The sequence below is a fragment of the Pongo abelii genome, chromosome 5, assembly GCF_028885655.2.
Source record: "Pongo abelii isolate AG06213 chromosome 5, NHGRI_mPonAbe1-v2.0_pri, whole genome shotgun sequence".
Taxonomy (NCBI): Eukaryota; Metazoa; Chordata; class Mammalia; order Primates; family Hominidae; genus Pongo; species Pongo abelii.
Genome location: NC_071990.2, coordinates 34,276,695 through 34,296,491, shown reverse-complemented (window position 1 = coordinate 34,296,491; position 19,797 = coordinate 34,276,695). Strand labels below are relative to the sequence as shown.

General features: G+C 55.4%; 1 protein-coding gene across 4 annotated transcripts in view; it reads left to right on the top strand.

Moving 5' to 3' along the window:
- The window catches only part of GRM4 (glutamate metabotropic receptor 4), a 127,522-nt gene that overhangs the window by 95,563 nt on the left and 12,162 nt on the right, over window positions 1-19,797 (top strand). For all 4 annotated transcript variants that reach the window (XM_024248960.3, XM_024248963.3, XM_054557413.2 and 1 more), the window contains 3 exons: window positions 9,856-10,056; window positions 10,290-10,426; window positions 14,002-14,937. In XM_024248960.3, coding sequence (XP_024104728.1) covers window positions 9,856-10,056; window positions 10,290-10,426; window positions 14,002-14,937 — 1,274 coding nt within the window. The remainder of the gene's footprint in view (window positions 1-9,855; window positions 10,057-10,289; window positions 10,427-14,001; window positions 14,938-19,797) is intronic.

Below are 19,797 nucleotides of genomic sequence, written 5' to 3'. Positions count from 1 at the left end.
ATGCCAGTCACCCAGCCTGTGCTACCAGCAGTAACAACAATAATAGTGAAAACATAATCACAGCTAATATTTATATAGCATTTACTAATTGTCAAGCTCTGTTCCAGTATTTTGCACTTAATTTTTGGAGCAACCCACGTTACAGATGAGGCAACTGAGGCACAGAGAGGTTAGGGACTTGCCCAGAGTCACACAGAGTTGGGGTTTGAATCCGACCATTTGGCTGCAGAGACATTTTGCTTAGACCTGGTGCTATCCCAGCCCCAGGCCCCTCCTGGCTTCTCCACCCTGCCAGTGAAAGGTCTTCCCACCTCTGCATCCTGAAGAGAACCTGAGGAAGCCTCCCTCCTTGGGCAAGTAAGAAAGGCCAACATTTGGAAGCACCCTTTATGTGCCAGGCCATGCCCCCATTAGAGGAACTCACAGTTGTTCAAACCATTGGCCCTTCACTCAGTGCTGCTTGCCACTCATCAACTGGGAAAACAACAGCATAGATGAAGAGCCGGACTGTTGACAACAGCATAGATGAAGAGCCTGACAACAGCATAGATGAAGTGCCCAGCCAGCCCTGTGTTGGGCTCAGTGAGGGGGACAGACCTGCCCTGGGGAGCCGTCCTGCGAGTGGCCTTGGAGACAAGGTATAGTGGATGGTGGTGTGGCCTGACAGTCAGTGCCGTGGCTCCAGAAAAGGCCTGTGAGGCTGGAGAAGGCAGAGCCTGGAGGCCTCTTGGAGGAAACTGGGAGTGCTGGGAGGACAGGAATGCTGCACTTTTAAGTCAGAAGTTCTCAGTGAGAAGGTGTGTGCTAGTCTGTTTGCATTGCTATAGAGGAATACCTGAGGCTGGGTAATTCATAAAGAAAAGAGGCTTATTTGGCTCACGTTTCTGCAGATCGTGCGAGAAGCGTGGCACCTGCATCTGCTTCTGGTGAGGGCTTCAGGAGGCTTCCTCTCATGGTGGGAGGGAGACTGGAAAGAGAGGAGGAGGAGCCAGGCTCTTTTTAACAATCAAATCTTGTAACTAATGAGTGAGAACTCACTCATTACCAAGAGGAGGGCGTCCAGCCACTCATGAAGAATCTGCCCCCATGACTCAAACACATCCCACCAGGCCCCACCTTCAACACTGGGGATCACATTTCGACATGAGATTTGGAGGGGACAAACATCCAAACTATTTCAGGGTGATCCTGGAGCGAACACCTGAAGGCTGTGAGAGAGAGAACCATGTGGAGACCTAGGAAAGGGCACACCAGGCACAGCGCTCAGCAAGTGCAAAGGCCCTGGGGTGGGCTCATGCCTGGCAAGCCTGGGGAGCAACGAGGAGGCCGGTGTGGCTGAAGCAGAGAGAGCATCAGGCAGGAGATAGGGTTGTGGGGGAGTGATGGACAGGTGGTGCAGATCATGTGAGCCTTGTGGGCAGTTTGTAAGGATTTAGTTTTTTATGCAGAATGGGACAAGCCATTGCAGGGTCTGAAAGTGGATTGATGTGACCTGATTTATGTCCTGATGAGATCACTGGGCTGCTACCTGCTCACTCCTCTCTGGGAGTGAGGGCAGAGTGGGAGACAAGTTAGGAGGCTGGTGCTGTAATCCAGGTGGGGATGATGGGCCTGGGGCGGGTGGGGGGTCATGGAGGTGGTGAGAAGGGGTCAGATTCTTTGTAAACTTTGCAGTGTGGCCGTGGTGTTTATGGAAGGATTGAAGGTGAGAGAAAGATGACAGAAAGTCAAGGACGGCTTCAGCATTCTCTGCTGGAACAAGGAGAGGGATGAAATTGCCACGCACTGCGGTGGGGTGGGCGGGAGGAGGAGCAGGCTGGGAAGGAAGGCAGGGCTTTGGTGGAGGCCATGTGGAGAGTGGGATGCCTGCTGGGACCCACGTGGCCTTGTGGAGTAGGCGCTGGAGTCAGGGAGAGGCTAGAGTGGCCATGTGACTGGGGAGGTGGCAGAGTACAGATGGGGCTGGCTGGGAGCACCAAGGAGTGTGTGTGGCTAGAGAAGAGGTCCCAGTGAGCCCTGGATGCTGGAGTGTCGGGGGCAGAGAGAGGGGGCCCAGCATGGAAGCTGAGAAGGGGCAGCCCGGGAGGCAGCAGGGCCCAGAGCGTGGTGTCCTGGCAGCGATAAAGAGAGCACTGGAGGAGGGAGTGACTGGCTCCATCACATGCTGTCCAGGGGCCAAGTGAGACAAGGGCTGGACCAGGCCATTGGACTTAGCCACCTGGGGGGCGATTGTGACCTCCGCAAGAGCAGTCTCCTTAGAGAGGTGGGCGCAAAAGCCAGACTGGAGTTGGTCAGGAGACAGAGGAGAGAAACTGATGACAGTGAGCAGAGGCACCTCTTTCGAGGAGCTACATTGTAAGCAGGAACAGAGAAAGGGGATGCTAGCTGGGGAGGGTTGGGTCAAGAGAGGGGATTTGTTTGTTTGCTTAAATTGGAGAAATGACCTCATATTTCTACCTTAAAGAGAAAGACCTAGTGTGTTAGTTGTTCTCACGCTGCTGTAAAGAACTACCTTAGACTGGGTAATTTATGAAGACAAGAGGTTTAATGGACTCACAGTTCTGCAGGCTGTACAGGAAGCGTGACTGGAAGGCCTCAGGAAACTTACAATCATGGTGGAAGCTGAAGAGGAAGCAAGCACGGCTTACCATGGTGGAACAGGAGAGAGAGGGCGAGAGGGGAAGTGCCACACTTTTAAACCATCAAATCTCTTGAGAATTCACTATCATGAAAACAGCCTGGGGGAAATCCACCCCCACGATCCAATCACCTCCCACCAAGTCCCTCCCTGACATGTGGGGATTATAATTTGAGGTGGGATTTGGGGTGGGGACACAGAGCCAAACCTTGTCACCTAGTAAGGGGGAAAGCTAGATGCTGCTTGAAGGGAGGCTGGCTGAATAATGGGGGAGAGGGATGTCTGCGTTGGGAGTTGTTAGCAGGGGCAGCTCATCCACATTTGCCTGAGACTCAGTCCCCAGAATCCCCCCACCCCCAGCCCCAGCCCCAGCCCCTCCTATGTGGGAGAGCTGAGCCCCAGCTTCTCAGCCGAGGTGTGTTGGCCTCAGAACCAGGGAGGAGTTGAGAGCTGGTCCTTCTTGGGCACTGGGCTGTGCAGGCGCCAGGTGTGACTCTCCTTGCCTAGTCCCAGGTGCCAGCTTTACTTCACAGACGGATCTGGAGCTCAGAGATGCTAAGTGACTTGCCAGGCCCAGCAAGGGGCTGAGTGGGGGTTTCCAGCTGGCCCCACCAGACCCTGGGGCTCGAATCCTGTTTCTCAAAGCGAGGTCTGTGGACATCTGAGGACACATTCTTGAGGCCAGATTCGCAGGGACCCAGGAGTGCCGTGAGGATTCTTAAAGTCTGCATTCTCATGTTGATGGCCATCCCGAAGTGAGCTCTCCCAGTCTCAGAGACGCGGCTTCTCTGCTGCTGTGGTCATTTGCAGTTGGGCTTCACTGTCACAGCCAAGCTGTCAGCTTCTCTCCTCAGTGTTTTCTTGCTGGGGTCATATTCTTGAGGGTCTGCAAGAATTGTTTCCTTCAAAAGGAGCCTGTGGCTGGCTCAAGGTTGAAGAGCCCCGGGCGATGCTACCACAGAGCTCTTGGAGCTTGTAAAAGAACACTTGAGAGGGAGTCAAGAGTCAACTCCCACTGGGTAAGCTGCTTCACCTCCTCAGGCCTCGGTTTCCTTATCACTGAGATGGGGATCCCTTTTGACCCAACCACTAAGCCCTCAAAACACCTGGGTGCATCATTCACTGGGACTGGAAGGAGTTGGTGTTGGGCCAAGGCTGAGTTGTGGGGGACAGAGCTAGGGATGGAGGAGACCCAGCCAAGTGGGTTAGAAATTCCCAGACTGGAAAGCAGGCGACTTGATGAGGATGAAAATTCGAGAGGAGGGGACTGGCAAAACTGTGGTATAGGGCTGAAGAGCAAGCGTGTGACTCTGGGCCAGGGAGATCCTGGCTGGTGACTTCTGGGAATCTGGGGGCTTGTGGGATGGTGAGCCTGGACTCCGGAACAGGACTTGAGGGACAGAAGGAACTGAATGTCTGAGGAAGCACAGAGTGGCAGCTTTCTCCACCCCATCCATATGTTGGGCTAGGCCGAGCTGACCTGGGTCTGTCTATGTGGTGGGCATCCCTCGCCCATCACATGTTGGTGGGGAAGGAGTGGGGAGAATCAGCACTAGAGCCAGCGCCAGCCAGGCTGCAGACAGGACGGAGGGTAGGCCCCCGGGGGTGGGGCGTCATCCAGCGGGGGCGGGTCAGGGAGGAAAGGAGAGCTGAGGCTGAGAGAGGACTTCTGTGCACAAGACATGGTGTTGCATCTCCCTCAGTCCTCCCAGCGGCCCCTCGAAGTAAGTCTTACTATCTGGAATTCACACTTGGGAGACCGAGGCGCTAGGACACTCGTATACTTGGCCTAGAGTGTATAGGTGGGCCATGGCCCAGCCGAGAGTCAGAGCCGTGTGTGTTTGTTTGGTCCATGACACCAGACAGCCCTCTGGAGGGGTTCTGGGACCCCCTTGTTTTACTCCCTACTCCCTGCAAGTTTGCTTAAGAGACAAAAATGGGTGTAGGTGTATATTAGTGGCTCATGCTCACCCAGAGCCTTCGTGTGCCTGGCACCTCACCTTCCCATAGCTCTGGGAGACAGGCTGTGTAAATGCGGGTTTATATCTGTGTAGGTATGTGGTGTAGACATGGGTCAGTGCTTGACTGAACATGTGAATGAGTACATGTTTAGCAGATGCTATCGGTGCCCCAGCTGTACCCCTCAGCACTAACCATCCCTGTGCGCAGCAATGGGGCTCATGCCTCTGGGAGCAGCCCTCAGCCTAGGACCGGCAGAGCTGGAGCATTTATCCCCATGGATGGGACAACGCTGAGGTGTAGTTTGCAGGGTTTCCTGGAGGTACCCAGCAGGACAGAGCCCCACACGCTGGCATGAGTTGACTTTCCTCCCCCACCTCACCTCCCTGGCCCCTCCTTATGCTTCCTGGCATCACCCCCTAATAAAACCCTTCCTCTCAAGTCCTCCTCAGCATCTGCTTGGGGACTTCTCAGCCTAAGCCAGTGGGTAAATCTGAGCCCATGTGTTTGTGTTAGTGTTGTGTTAAATGTGTAGCTGTAGCTATATTGGAAGCATTTATATGTACGCCTGTGTTAGAGCATGTGTGTGTGTAGACGTGTAAATACATGAAGGTTTGTGTATTTGCTACTCTATGCATGCAGATGTGAATACCTGTGAGTGTCTGTGTGGTGGATTTTGTCTACCCTGGCGTGAGGGAGCTGCTTCAGCAATGTGTGTGCACGCACCTGTGTACCAGTGCTAGAACTGGAGGATTGTGGCTGGGCAGGTGAGTTGTGGAGAAGCGAGGGGGGAGACGAGAAGGACTCTGATTATTTCAACCTTGAAAACTCATTTCAATTACAATTTACAACCTGCAGACAAAGGCCGCAGTCGCCGTAGTAACCACGCTTCGGGGTTTTGATGGAGAAAATCCTCCCTGGATGGTTCCCCAGCTGACTGTCACCCATGGCAGAGCCAAATGCATCTCTGCCTCACTGTGCCCCGGGACACAATTAGGACATCTTCAAACTGTTGCTACTGTCACTGCTGCCATGTGTCTGGAATTTGTCTCCTCCAACAGCTCTCAGAAATGCATGTCTTTCTTCCTCCCAGAACTGTGGTGCCCCTGCCTGGTCCTGGGGTTCCTGCCCATCCATGAGAGGGGATTTTCCCACCCCTTTCTCTCCACTGCCACCTTCCTGTTCTAGACCTGCAGACAGGGAGTCCTTAATCCCTGGTTAGGCCTGGCCAGACAATGGGGGCAGGGCCTGGGTCCCAGGACAGGGGGAAGGAGGCAGGTCAGCGGCTAAATGGAGGAGGGGCAGTTCAGGGTACTGAAGACTTTTTTGGACAACCAAAGACATCTGGGTTCAAGTCCCAGCCCCACCACTTCCGAGCTAGCTCCATCTACAGGTATGTGTCAAACACCTACTTGGTGCTAGGATTCCTGTGAGGCTCTGGGACACCACCCACCCACCTGCAAACCTTGCTACCTCCCCTGTGAGGGGGCCAGTGAAGCCTGTCTCCCAGAGCTGTGGGAAGGTGAGGTGCCAGGCGCACGATGGCTCTGGGTAAGCATGAGCTACGGCTGCAGATCACCTGCTGAGGAGCCCGGTTGGGTGAGCCCAAAGCTGCTGACGTCACAGGCACAGTTGCAGCTGCTCATTTAGGCCAGAGCGTCCTGTCTTGTTTAGTGAGGGTTTGTGGTTCCTGCAGTATCCCCACCCCTCCCCTACATGCCCGCTACCCCTCCAGGGGAGTCACCTAGGTCCTGTCGTTGTTTCCTGTGGGGCATAAGGGAAGGGCCTGAGGCATCTGAAGTCAGAGTTGAGGAGTGTGTGTGGTGTGGGGGTGTGTGTTTGTGCATGTGTGTATCTGTGTGGTGTGTGTGTGTCTGTATATATGTGTATGTATGTATGTCTGTGTGTGTGTGTATCTGTGTGTGTGTGTCTGTGTATATATGTGTATGTATGTATGTCTGTGTGTGTGTGTGTGTATTTGTGTGGTGGGCATCCTCATGGCCTGGTCACTTCACTGCACCCCAGTCTTCCCATATGTTACTGGGGGTAGACTTGAGACAAAAGTCCAGGAGGCCACAGGGAGCTGAGAAGTTGCTAGAAGTCCACGCTGCTGTGACAGCGCTGGGATGGATGCTCTGTAAGGGCAGCACCCCAGGCCTAGCACTCCAGAGCCCTTCCCCCAGAGCTGCCCTGGGTGGAGGCAGGTTACCCTAGCGAGGGGGCTCCTGCGGGATATCCACACTAGCATCCATACCGATGGCTTCGTGGCCCCAGAGAGAGCACTTGGCCCCGAGCCCAAGTGGCCCAGGAGTGGATGCTTCAGCGGGACCCTCTGAGGAGAGGCTGAGGCCAGCCTCGTGGGGGAGGTGTGTTTCCTCAGAGATCCAGCTAGCCTCCCATGGCTGGGTGCATCCTTGGCCTTGAGAGAGAGCTGCCTTCTCTCTGCAGCGGCCGCAGCCTCTCACTCCATCCCTGGTTAATAATTTAGTCTCTCATCCATATGAGATGAGGGTGTGATGGGAGCTGTGGGGGAGTCAAGCAGTGTTTTATGCTTCTTCAGGCTGGAGAGAGCAGGGCCTAGGGGCCTGCAGGGAGTAAGTGTGGGTCCAGGGAGGGTCTTTCCAGGCAACACTGTCCCGGCCTTCTCTATGTCCTTTGGGGATGGGATTGTCCATTCCATTTCTCCGTAGGCCCTCGTGACCTTGTGATCAGAGGCCTCGGACAAGGCAGGATGGTGAAGCTGCCTTTCGTGTTCATCCTGTCTGTTTGTGCCTTGGCCTGGAAAGTGTTGCTGATTAGCAAAGCTAGCAGACACGACCCAAGTCAAGTGCAGCCTGGGATGGAGCAGGGGTGGGGTCTGGAAGCTGGAAGTGCCCATCCTGTCGCCCCTGGCTGTGTGACCTAGGCTTCCCCACCAGCCTCAGTTTTCTTGTTTTTAAAATGGCTGTGGGGGCAGATGACCCCCGTGGTCCTGGTGTCCCTAGCATTGTGGTTCTATGGTTTCTACTGTCCACTCAGCAATATGTGAGTACCTACCCTGAGCAAGGCTGAAAATGGGATGTGGTTCTGGCTAGTAGGGTTAATGAGTGACCAGGCCAGCTATCCCCCATCCCCACATCCTTGTGTGGGTACAGCCACTGGTGTGGCCAGGGTTAGAGGGTGTGAAGGGATTAGAGGGTACTGCCTCAGGGAGAGGCAGTGAGATACCCTGCACCCTGGGTCTGCCTTCAGGGTGTCCAAGCAGGGGGCTGGACACAGTGACCTCTGGAGTCCCCGGGGAATCACTGCCTCATGTGGACCCAGCTTAACCCTGGCCTATGGGGGCAGGATGCAGGTGCAGGTGCGCACCCCGCTGCCCTCTGGGGAATTGCCTCTGTGCAGTGTGGCATGTGCCCTCTAGCTGAGAGGCACGGGCTAGGAGTAGAGTGATAGGAGGAGTAATTTCCTCGTCCTGGCCTTGAGGAAGAAGGCCATGCTGTATGCAAGGGCTGTGGTCTTAGGAGGGGAAGCCAGGCTTCCCTGTCTCTGCCCATCCTCCATCTTCCTCCTCCCAGCCATCCTCCTTCCCCCATGTCCTCACTTCCGATCCCTGGTCCCCTTCCCACGTTCCTGCCCATCTGCATCCCTGTGTGGCAGAGTGTGGTGCTCAGGGTTGGAGTTGGAGTACCTGAGTTCACATCAGCTCTTCATGGTCCTGGAATGTTACTGAGCTTTTCTGTGCTCAGGACTTCAGTTTCTTTTTGAGATGGAGTCTCACTCTGTCGCTCAGGCTGGAGTGCAATGGTGCAATCTCAGCTCACTGCAACCTCCGCCTCCCGGGTTCATGTGATCCTCGTGCCTCAGCCTCCTGAGTAGCAGGGATTACAGCTACCTCCCATCAGGCCTCTCCTGATGTTCCCAGCTAATTTTGGTATTTTGAGTAGAGATGGGGTTTCACCGTGTTGGCTGGGCTGGTCTTGAACTCCTGACCTCAAGTGATCCACCCGCCTCAGTCTCCCAAAGTGTTGGGATTACAGGCGTGAGCCACCATGCCCAGCTAGTTTCTTCATCTCTACAATGGAGGTGATTACACCATTGTAATCACCATTGTAATCGTTGTGAGAAATCAATGAGTGAATATACATCAAGAGTTCCGTACAATGCCTGACACATAGCAGGTACTGGTGGAAGTTACTTACTTAATGTTATTGTTGTTATTCAATATGTTATCTAATATCATGATTACCCAGGGCCCAGGCCAAGAACCACCTCCCCCTCCACAAAGTCGTCCCACCTGCTCCAGCCCAGGGAGCTCCATAGCCCTCTTGGAAGATAGCCCTCTTAGCACATAGGGTACTGTGGATGAGCCACCTGCTAGCTGCCAAGTGTTTTCGCTACCTTATCTCATGGAAGCCTCATGGCAGATCTGTGAGGTGGGATCATGATCCCCTTTTTGCTGATGTGGACAACCAAGGAGGCTGCACAGGGCCCCAGAGCAGAGGGCAGTGGACACAGAGGGGAGGGGAGGAAGATGGGAGGTCAGACCCCGGTCACGGTGCCTTGAGGAGCCATTGCAGTTAGCAGTGAGAAGCCCATGGGGATGGGTTTCTCAGTTTGCAAAGTTCACTTATCCTTGCCACTGGGGGACAAGAGGGTTGTCCCTGAGGTAGAAGAGGGATGGATGGGGGCGATGGTGACTTCTGGTATTTAGGGTGACTAGAAACCATTGAGGGCAATCTTTCAGCCTCTCTGGGCCTCAGTTTCCCTATCCATACCCTATCCATACATCCTCTGGCTGGAGCAACTGCCCATGGGTGAGTGGCTTTAAGGGCACTCCCCTCATTGATGGACATAGCCCCTGTCCTGGCTGTTTCTCAGACTTCGAGAGGGGCAGCTGCTCCCAAGATTATCCCAGGCCAGGCTTGGGGGAAGGCAACAAGGGCCACAGCCACAGGGAGACCTCTGGGACACTGCCTTCCAGGGTGAAAGGTGACAAGGGAGTCTGCCCTGGATATTCTGGGACCTTGGGTGGCACAGGCATCAGTGGTACGGTGTCCAGGCCGGTGGACTCTCCCATTACACCCATCGGCCTGTCTCCAGGCACCTCCACAGGGCCATCTCCTGGGTGATAGAGCACTGGGCTGGGAGTCAGGAGGCCTGGCCATGCACAGATGGGCTGTGCCACCTCTCCAGGTGCCAGAGGGTGGTCTGGCCCCCATGACACCACTGTAAGGACAGTGGGCCTCCCGAGTGTCCCTGTTTCTGGTGTTTCATTGCAGACCGTGAGCGAATTGGGCAGGATTCAGCTTATGAGCAGGAGGGGAAGGTGCAGTTTGTGATCGATGCTGTGTACGCCATGGGCCACGCGCTGCACGCCATGCACCGTGACCTGTGTCCCGGCCGCGTGGGGCTCTGCCCGCGCATGGACCCTGTAGATGGCACCCAGCTGCTTAAATACATCCGAAACGTCAACTTCTCAGGTGGGGACGTCGTGCGGACCGTGCCTGACCCTGGGTATCCTGGGCTATGCCCGAGGGGAGGGGCCCTTAGGTTCTGTGGGGTGGGAAGCGGAGGCCTCTCCTGATGTTTCCAAGAGGTGAAATCTCCCAGGATGTTCCATGAAGGGGTGTGTCAGAGAGGTCTCTGCCCCAGGCTCATCATCTGCCCTGCCTCTGGGTAAAGGCTCTACAAAGACACCCGCCCACCCTTACAGGCATCGCAGGGAACCCTGTGACCTTCAATGAGAATGGAGATGCACCTGGGCGCTATGACATCTACCAATACCAGCTGCGCAACGACTCTGCTGAGTACAAGGTCATTGGCTCCTGGACTGACCACCTGCATCTTAGAGTAAGTGGGAGAGCAGGGAGTGGGTGGAGAGTGACTCACGCAGTTCCAGCCCCTGGGAGGGGGGCCCAAGGGGAGGCTGCCACTGATTAGCCCTGACCTCCAGGACCGCTGCTGCCAGGCTGGGGCTTCGTTCCCAGTGCCCCCTCCCAGACCTCAGCGGCTCTGAGGCCCCCCCCCTGAAATGGAAGACTGGGCAGTCGGAGTTCTGCTGCCATTCTGGTCCCTGCCCCCTCCCTTAGCCTGGGGCCTTCTTGCCTGCTACTCACTGAGGAGGGGATGGGGGGACTCTGGATAGAAGAATTCACACCAGAGTGAAATGGCTCAAAGGCTTTTTGGGTGGGCAGGTGGGGGGTGATGGGGGGGCATGGGGGAATAAGGTGAGGAGGGGGAGGGCTGCATTTGGACAGAGGAGGAAGTCTTAAGGCAAAGGACCCAGGTCGAACGGTGGGATTTGTACCACTGACTGGTGGGTAGTGAGCCAGTTGCCAGTTCTCCAGCCCCGTCAAAGCACGATAGAAGGCAGCCATTTTTCTGGGTCCTCCTAGCCACGCTTTCCTAGCTCGTGGACTGTCCCACGGATGTGGTGACTTGCCCTCTCTGGCCCTCAGTATCCCAGCTGTGAAACAGAGCAGTGTCTTTGGAGAGAAAGGACCTTTGGTTTGTTCCTCAACAAAGTGCTTGTGGACTTGGTCTCTACCTTGCAAGGGGAAGGGGTGAGCCATAACTGGGGTGGGCCCACTGTGACCCTGTGGATAGACTGGAGAGACTCAGAGACAGGTCCTCATCTGGCCTCCGCTCTCCTTGTCCCGGGATCCTGTGGGTGCTGCATCGAGGCCCCGCCGTCTCCTCTTGTCATAATCTCTTCCAGCGAGGAACCCCTCGTGCTCTGCTCTTCAAAGCACTCTTGGCCTGCAGTCTCATTTAGCGCAACCATCTTCTAAGTCAGAGGAAATCTCCCAGGAAACCCAGCCCTGGGGAGGCAGAAGGACTCTCCTAAAGGCCACACCGTGTGGCAGGAACAGCCTGTTCCTAAATGAGGCTCCTTGGATTGCTGAGTGGAGAGAGATGGGCACAACGGGGTGTGAGGAACACTTGGCAAAGTGGGACAACACCAAGTCGATGTGCCCATTTTGTTTTGGTGCAGTGGGCAGAGCACGGGGGCTGGGGACTGGAACTCACTAGCGGCAGCAGCTAGCACTTAGGGAGTACCTGCTGTGTCCGAGCTGCTACTCTAAGCACGTCCCCTTGCTGTGAGGATGACAGCTCTGTGAGGCAGGCAGTTATCCCCATTTTCCAGATGTCCTAACTGAAGGTGGCAGGGACTGGGCATGTGTGGGTGGCAGTGGGCCCTTCTCCTGAAAGTCCCCTCCCCAGGAATACAAGGCCCCTGCACTGGCCAGACCGTCTTCATGGCCCATTCTGATGCGGCTCGCAACGCCCTCTTACTCCTCCTCACCTGTAAGGCCCAGACAGAGCTGAGGTGGTGAGGGGAGGTGAGATGGGGCTGGACTTTCACCATCAACCTTCCCCACTTTCTCCGTGAGTGGCTTAGTTTGGGCTGTGCTGTGAGGGCCACAGAGCAGGCAAGGTACCTGTAACTACCTACCTGGCCACTGTCCTCCTCCAGGGTCTGAGAGTGTGGCGGCGTCGCATCACTGGTACCCTGGACCTTCTTGCCTGTGCAGTTATTCTTTCATAGATTCCACAGAGACCTGCTGGGCCTCTACTATGTTCCAGCCTGTGCTGAGGGCTGAAGACACCCAGCAGGGAAGTTAACACAATGCCCCTGCCCTCATGGAGCTGACTTTCTAGTGAAATATTAAAAAGTATATCCATTATGACTTCTAAATGGAGGTCACTGCAAGTAACAAAGGGCAAAGTGGCTTCATATCTGCTTTCGTTGGATCAGAAGAGAAAACAAAGGCTCAGAGAGGAGAAGCCATTTGCTCAAGGATGCACAGCCAGGTAGCAACAGAACTGTGATCCCAGGACTTGACCTCAGTCACTGCTCTTTCCATCAGAACCACAGAGTTTTCCGGAACACTCACCATTGCCCCATGTCCTCTGGGGAAGGGTCTTTCCCCTGCAGTTGAACAGCTGCAGTCCACAGGGACCGTCTCGCCTCCACATTCCTGCAGGACAGGTTGCACTTGTCCTTGCTCTGTGCCCTTTGGCTTCTGAGTTAATCCACATCCTGTCATGCCCAGAGCCACAGGACAACCTTCTCCCTTGAAGTTTTCTTCCTACCTTGCCACGAGGCATCCCTACCCACCCCACCTTACCCCTTTCCTTTATTCTTTTTTTTTTTTTTTTTTTTGAGATGAAATCTTGCTCTGTCGCCAGGCTGGAGTGCAGTGGCGTGATCTTGGCTCACTGAAGCCTCCACCTCCCAGGTTCAAGCGATTCTCTTGCCTCAGCCTCCCAAGTAGCTGGGATTACAGGTGCACACCACCACACCCAGCTAATTTTTGTATTTTCAGTAGAGACGGGGTTTCACCATGTCGGCCAGGCTGGTCTCGATCTCTTGACCTCATGATCCCCCTGCCTTGCCCTCCCAAAGTGCTGGGATTACAGGCCTGAGCTACCATGCCTGGCCCCTTTTCCTTTATTCTAAAGCCCTCCCCACACCCCCCAACCAGCTGGTTACACTTTATCAGGAGGTAGCACCCAGTGCAAATGCACCAGTCTAGCCAGGCTTGCTGTGCTCTGAGAGTGAGCTCTTCCTAAGAGACACTTTATTTAGAACAGTTGCTTTGAATACAGCTCCCAGGTGTAGTCAAGTCCCTTTGCCCGATGCCTGAGACTCTTCTGGGACTCTCACTTTCCAGAATATTGTAACATATTCAGTAGGGTGTGACAACCCTCATGTGGCTCTATTGCTCACAGCCATTGTGTCTTCAGGGACATGTAACTGTGGGTAGCACTAATTTAGAGCAAGATGTAAAGAAATGCTAACCCCTGAGCACACATTAAGCATCCTCTGATTAAACCTTTGTTCAGCTCTCTGCTGAATCCAACTCCTTGCTGTGTGGCAGAAGTGCCTTGGGCTGGGCCGTAGGGCAGCACATCTTCCACTCCAGTGTGCACAGGAATCATCTGGGGGTCTTCTTGAAACTCAGATTCTGAGTTAGTAGGTCTGGGATGGGGCTGGAATTTGCCTTTCCAACAAGCTCCTGGGTGAGGCTGCTGCTGCCGCCCTGGGGACCACTGTGAGTAGCAAGGCCTTAGGGGCTAAGAGTCAGGACTCTTGAGTTCTCTTTGCTCTGCCACTGTTGTTGCCTGTGACTCTAGGTTGTCACTACTGCTTTCTGGGCTCAGTTTCTTCATATGAGTCTTGAGAATTTCGGGTTCAATCAGGATTCCCTGTAGGTCAATTATGTCTGAGTTATGCCAGAGACCTTGTTTAACTCCAGCTGTTAGATTCAGTATGTCCCTGTGGGGTCCGGGCAGCTGGACTTTTAGCCAACTAGCTGGTGATTTGAGTGTGGGGCTACAAGGTGCCACCACCCAGTAGGATGGTCCCGGGCGCAGGGTGGCATGTTCTGAGGCCTGGTCTATGGTGCTGTCATTGCCAGATAGAGCGGATGCACTGGCCGGGGAGCGGGCAGCAGCTACCCCGCTCCATCTGCAGCCTGCCCTGCCAGCCGGGTGAGCGGAAGAAGACAGTGAAGGGCATGCCTTGCTGCTGGCACTGCGAGCCTTGCACAGGGTACCAGTACCAGGTGGACCGCTACACCTGTAAGACGTGTCCCTACGACATGCGGCCCACGGAGAACCGCACGGCCTGCCGACCCATCCCCATCATCAAGCTCGAGTGGGACTCGCCCTGGGCTGTGCTGCCCCTCTTCCTGGCTGTGGTGGGCATCGCTGCCACATTGTTCGTGGTGATCACCTTTGTGCGCTACAACGACACGCCTATCGTCAAGGCCTCGGGCCGTGAACTGAGCTACGTGCTGCTGGCGGGCATCTTCCTGTGCTATGCCACCACCTTCCTCATGATTGCCGAGCCCGACCTCGGCACCTGCTCGCTGCGCCGAATCTTCCTGGGACTAGGGATGAGCATCAGCTACGCGGCCCTGCTCACCAAGACCAACCGCATCTACCGCATCTTCGAGCAGGGCAAGCGCTCGGTCAGTGCCCCACGCTTCATCAGCCCCGCCTCACAGCTGGCCATCACCTTCAGCCTCATCTCGCTGCAGCTGCTGGGCATCTGTGTGTGGTTTGTGGTGGACCCCTCCCACTCGGTGGTGGATTTCCAGGACCAGCGGACACTCGACCCCCGCTTCGCCAGGGGTGTGCTCAAGTGTGACATCTCGGACCTGTCGCTCATCTGCCTGCTGGGCTACAGCATGCTGCTCATGGTCACGTGCACTGTGTATGCCATCAAGACACGCGGCGTGCCGGAGACCTTCAACGAGGCCAAGCCCATTGGCTTCACCATGTACACCACCTGCATCGTCTGGCTGGCCTTCATCCCCATCTTCTTTGGCACCTCGCAGTCGGCCGACAAGGTGAGTGGTGGGGGCCGGGGGTGGACGGTGGGTAGGTGAGGGCGGTGAGCAGGGGGCAGCCTCCTGAGGCTGGCTGGCCTCCCCCCTGCTCCAGAAATGCCTTCTTTCTTGCCTCATTCTGCCTTCTTTCATGCTTCATTCTGCCTTCTTTCATGCCTCATTCTGCCTTCTCTCCCAGCTGCAAGTTTTCTCTCTGGGTTCTGGGTTTTCGCTAGTCTTTCTCTGTTTTTGCCCCTCTCTCTCTTCTCTCTCCCCCTTTCTCTGTGTCTCATCTCTCCTTTTTTCTCTCCTCCTTTTGTCTCCTTCAGCCCCACTTTACTCCCTCTTTCCATCCTCCCCCTGTTCTCCTTCCCCCCCTCCTCCTCTTTCTCCCTGTCTCTCCATCCCTGCTACCCCTACCCCATCTCCTTCCCTTCTTTCCTCCCCCTATTCTCTCATCCCTTCCCCTCCTCTCTCTATAAGCCTGGAATGCCGTACCCTCCTTCACTCTTCATTCTTTTCTAGACTCCTTTCTCTTACCTCTCTCCCTACTCAACCCTGTCTTCCTTTTGGTTCACTCCCCTCTTCTCCCTCCTCCATCTACCCCTCACAGGATCCCCATGGGACCCTCCCTCTCTCCCCAGCCCCAAGCTGCCCTGGAAGCCCAAAGGCTAGGGGCTGGCGGAGGGCCTTTCCTTCCCTTGGCTGGAGTTGCAGAGTGGCTACCTCTGCCTCCTGTTGGCTTGATCTGAGGACCTGGGCACACCCCAAGAGACCTGTGTGCTCGGCCCACATCCCAGTCCTGGTGCTGGCTGGGTGACTCGGGGGTTTTATCTTGAAGGACTGGGAGTCACTGAAGGCAGGACATCAAGGTGAATCAAGGACCCCGGGTCTTGGTCTGAGCTCCATGTATAAGTGTGGGATCTGGGCAAGCCAGTTTGTCTCCCTAGCCTCAGTTTCTTCATCAGTAAATTGGGGCCATGTCCCTTTCCCTGCAGTCCTTCCAGGTATTGTCACAATCACATGACACAATGGGTACACAAACAGTTAATACACTGTAAGGGGTGCGGAGCTGAGGAAGCCAGAGGAGTGGGGAACGAGATCAGAGAGGTGACAGGCCAGATGGTGGCAATGACATTGGCTTTTACCATGAGTGAGAAGAGAGGCCGCTGCAGGCTTCTGAGCAGGTGAGGGTGCTATCTGATGTAGGTTGAAAAGGACCCCCTGGCTGCCAAGAGCAGCTGTGAGAAGGTCACTGTCATGCTCTGCAGGGGAGAGGGTGTCCCCAGCAGATGCAGTGGGGAGGGGGGGAGTCTGGGCCTATCTGGAGACTGGCTGGCCAGGTTTCCAATGGATGGCACATTGGGTGGGAGACGAGGAGACAGTCAAGTCAAGGAGGACACCATGCTTTGAGGCCTGAGCAATGAGGAAGGAAGGAGTTTCCCATGCTAAGGAAGAGAAGACAATGAGAGGAGCCTGTGAGGGGGCAGGAGAAGGGGTCCTTTGGACATGCTAAGTTTGGGACGCTCATTAGACGTCCAAATGCAGCTGCCAAGTCAGTGGTTGAATATAGGAGTCTGGAGTTCAGGGGCAAGTTCTGGGCTGGAGACATATCTGAGGAGTTGTCAGCCTGAGCCTGGCATCTAAAGCTGTGTGCCCAAGCTGTGAGCCCAAGGCTGGGCGTGGTGGCTCATGCCTGTAATCCCAGCACTTTGGGAGGCTGAGGCGGGTGGATCACTTGAGGTCAGGAGTTTGAGACTAGCCTGACCAACATGGTGAAACCCTGTCTCTAACAAAAATACAAAAAAGTAGCCAGGCATGGTGGCTTATGCTTGTAGTCCAAGCTATTCAGGAGGCTGAGGCAGGAGAAATGCTTGAACTTGGGAGATGGAGGTTGCAGTGAGCTGAGATTGCGACACTGCACTCCAGCCTGGGTGACAGAGTGAGAATCCATCTCATGGAAAAAAAAAACAACAACAAAAAAAAGAAAGAAAGAAAGAGAGAGAGAGAAAGAGAGAAAGAAAGAGAGAGAAAGAAAGAGCGAGCTGTGAGCGCCCGTCTGAGCTCCCAGGGATGCCTAGTTTTCAGTGAGGCAGCCATGGGATGGGGTGCTTGTCATGTGGAGACAGTTTACCTAACGGCCGTTGGGCCCCATGGCAGCTGATGAGGTCTCATCATCCCCTGCTTACAGATGAGGACACAGGGGCACAGAGATGGGGAGTGACTTGCCTTGGTGGCACAGCTGGACTTGACCCCACTTTGTCTAACTTAGGAGCATCCCCCCATCCCCAGCACACCCTTCCCCCCTGCAGCTCTGGGATACTTCATGCCCTGGGACTTCCTTGGTAGGTGCCCACCTCTTTTCCAACAGCTCCTCAAGGGTCATCTTCCAATGGGGGCCCTGTGGGGGGCCCTAAGAGATAGATCTTGGGGCTGGCAGTGAGTGTCCTAAGATCTGAGATCTGAGACTGGGCCTGCTTCAGCAGGGGGATCCCGCCTTGCAAGCCTGAGCCAAGCAGCCCCGGTGCAGCCACGGCGCCCAGCCCGTGCTGTGAGCTGGGTCTCTGGCCTCCACCAGGCCTGCTGCGGGAGACCCTCCCTGCTGAGTGCAGGTGCAGGAAGAGGCCCTCACGCCTCTCAATGCTCATGGGCCCCATGGAGCAGCGGGGAGGCCATCCCATACCCCAGGAAGCTGGCAGCTTGAGAAATTGCCCTCAACAATACCAGGAGGCCCCTTCCCACACCTCCTCAGGGAGTAAAGGTACCTGGCTGGGAGGCCCACACGTGATGGTTAAGCCCCTCCCTCCCCCTTGCCATATCTCCCCCTGGCTGCCTGCCAGCAGCCCACTCCCCAGTGGGGTCCCTGTCATCCCAGGATATCAGGCCCTCCGGTCTCCAGATGTTGCAACCCAGCCCCCCAGCTCAGCCTCCCTACCCTTTCAATCTCTCCAGGTGACCTACCAGCCTCTGATTCCTGCCTTTTTAGGAGGCTCCCCCAGCCAGCCCTGATTATGAAGGGAGTCCCTGAGATGATCAGTTCATAGGCCCAGAGAGGGACAGGGACTCGTCCCAGGTCATACGACAGGCTGGCCTCACACCAGTGTGCTCTCTCCCTGGTGACCTAGGACATGGGACATACACCTCTCCCACTCTGGGCCTCTGAATGGGAGGCGGTGGAGGAGATGTGCTGTGAAGTTCCTGCGGTTCAGACTACCAGGCTTCTTAGAGACTCAGGCAACCTGGGGCCGTGTCTGGGCCATGTCATGCCGAGCTGCAAAATGCCCCAGTGCAAGCTGCAGGTCTGGCTGCTAAGTGTGTGTGTTTGCATGTAGATCAAGTGGGGTGTGGCTGTTGTCAGGAGTTGTGTGCCTACAGAGGTGTGTGTGTATAGACGTGTGTGTGCCTTTTTGTGCATGTACATGCTGGGTGCATGTGTGGTGTGTGTGTGCACAGGTGTGTGCCCATGTGCATGCAGATTAAGCGGGGATGGGTTGATGGTTGTGCTGAGGGGTGTGCTGAGGGGTATGTAGCTGCTGGTGTGTGTATGGATGTGTAGGTTGAGTATATGTGCCCAGGAGTGTTTGTGCACACAAGTGTACAGATGTGTGAGTGCAAACGTTAGTGAGTGTGTGCAGGTGGATGTGTGTAGATGTGTGTGAGTACATTTGTGTCTATGTATATGTGTGTACCCATGTGTGAAGAGGTGTGTGTGTGTGTGTGTGTGTGAGAGACAGAGCCCAGCTGAGTCAGATGCAAATGTGCAGCTGTGAGGTCAGGTGTATGTGTCAATGCAGGTACGTACGTGTATATTGATGTGTGTGTGAGCAGGCATGCATGTATGCACACACGCACTTGCACGTGCTCAACTGCACCCGTTCCCCCAGGGTTCAGGTGCTGGCACAGAGTGAAACCGTCTGTGCCGCTCTGGTGAGCAGGCAGCTGGATTTCCCAGCCTTAGCCCGGATTTCCAGGGCTTAACACCACAGCCGTTTGGAATTACACTGAGCGGGCTTTCTCTACTACGTGGGGTTACTGCTCAGTCATGCTTGGGCATGACGTGGCTGCAGAGGCAGTCAGGGTGTGGGGAAGTTTATTTGTCTGGTTTGTACAGATTCGGAGGATCTCGGTTCCTATCAGGGTCAGCCCGCAGAAGCACAAGGCAGGCAGAGCTCCCTAGTGCCCCCAATGGGGCCCCTCGAACCCTGTACCCACGAGGCCTAGCACGAAAGCAGGAAATTCATCATCCACATCTACAGCTGCTCCTTCCTGTGCCCTTTCCTCACCCCAGGTGTCCTCTGTCCTCCTGCATCAAACTCAGCTCAGACAAGCTCCTTCACTGTGGGGAGCACATGACTAGTGAGGGTGAATGCAGGATTCCTCACGGAGGACGGAGTGCAGCAAGGGCCCATCCACACAGGGGAGCAGGGATGGTGGGAGTTCAGGCACCAGCGGGCTAAGAGGCAGGTGGGTGGGAGAGGAGGGCAGATCATAGCCCGAAGGCCGCCTCTCACTCTGCCTCCCTTTAGGACCTTCCTGGTGCCTGGGTTCAGCCCCTCGGGAGTGCCTGCTGGGGTCTAGAGGATCACTGTTTCTCTGATAAGGGTTAACCTGCTACCACCTCCTGGTGGCCATGGCCTTCACAGAGGGGACTCCAGAAACAATGTCTGAGCCAGAGGCAGGCTTCCATGGTGGGGCTCAAATTCCACACCCTGGGGCAAGGAGCGGAACTGGCGGTGGGCAGCCCCGCTCCTGCTGTGTACAGGGCCCACCTCCCAGCTGGGGATGGCTAGAGGAGCCCTCAGGGCCCATGCTGGGAGGGAGGGTTTTGATCTATTTATATCCCTTGAATTTTGTTTGTAGAAAGGCTCCTAGGCTGAAAAA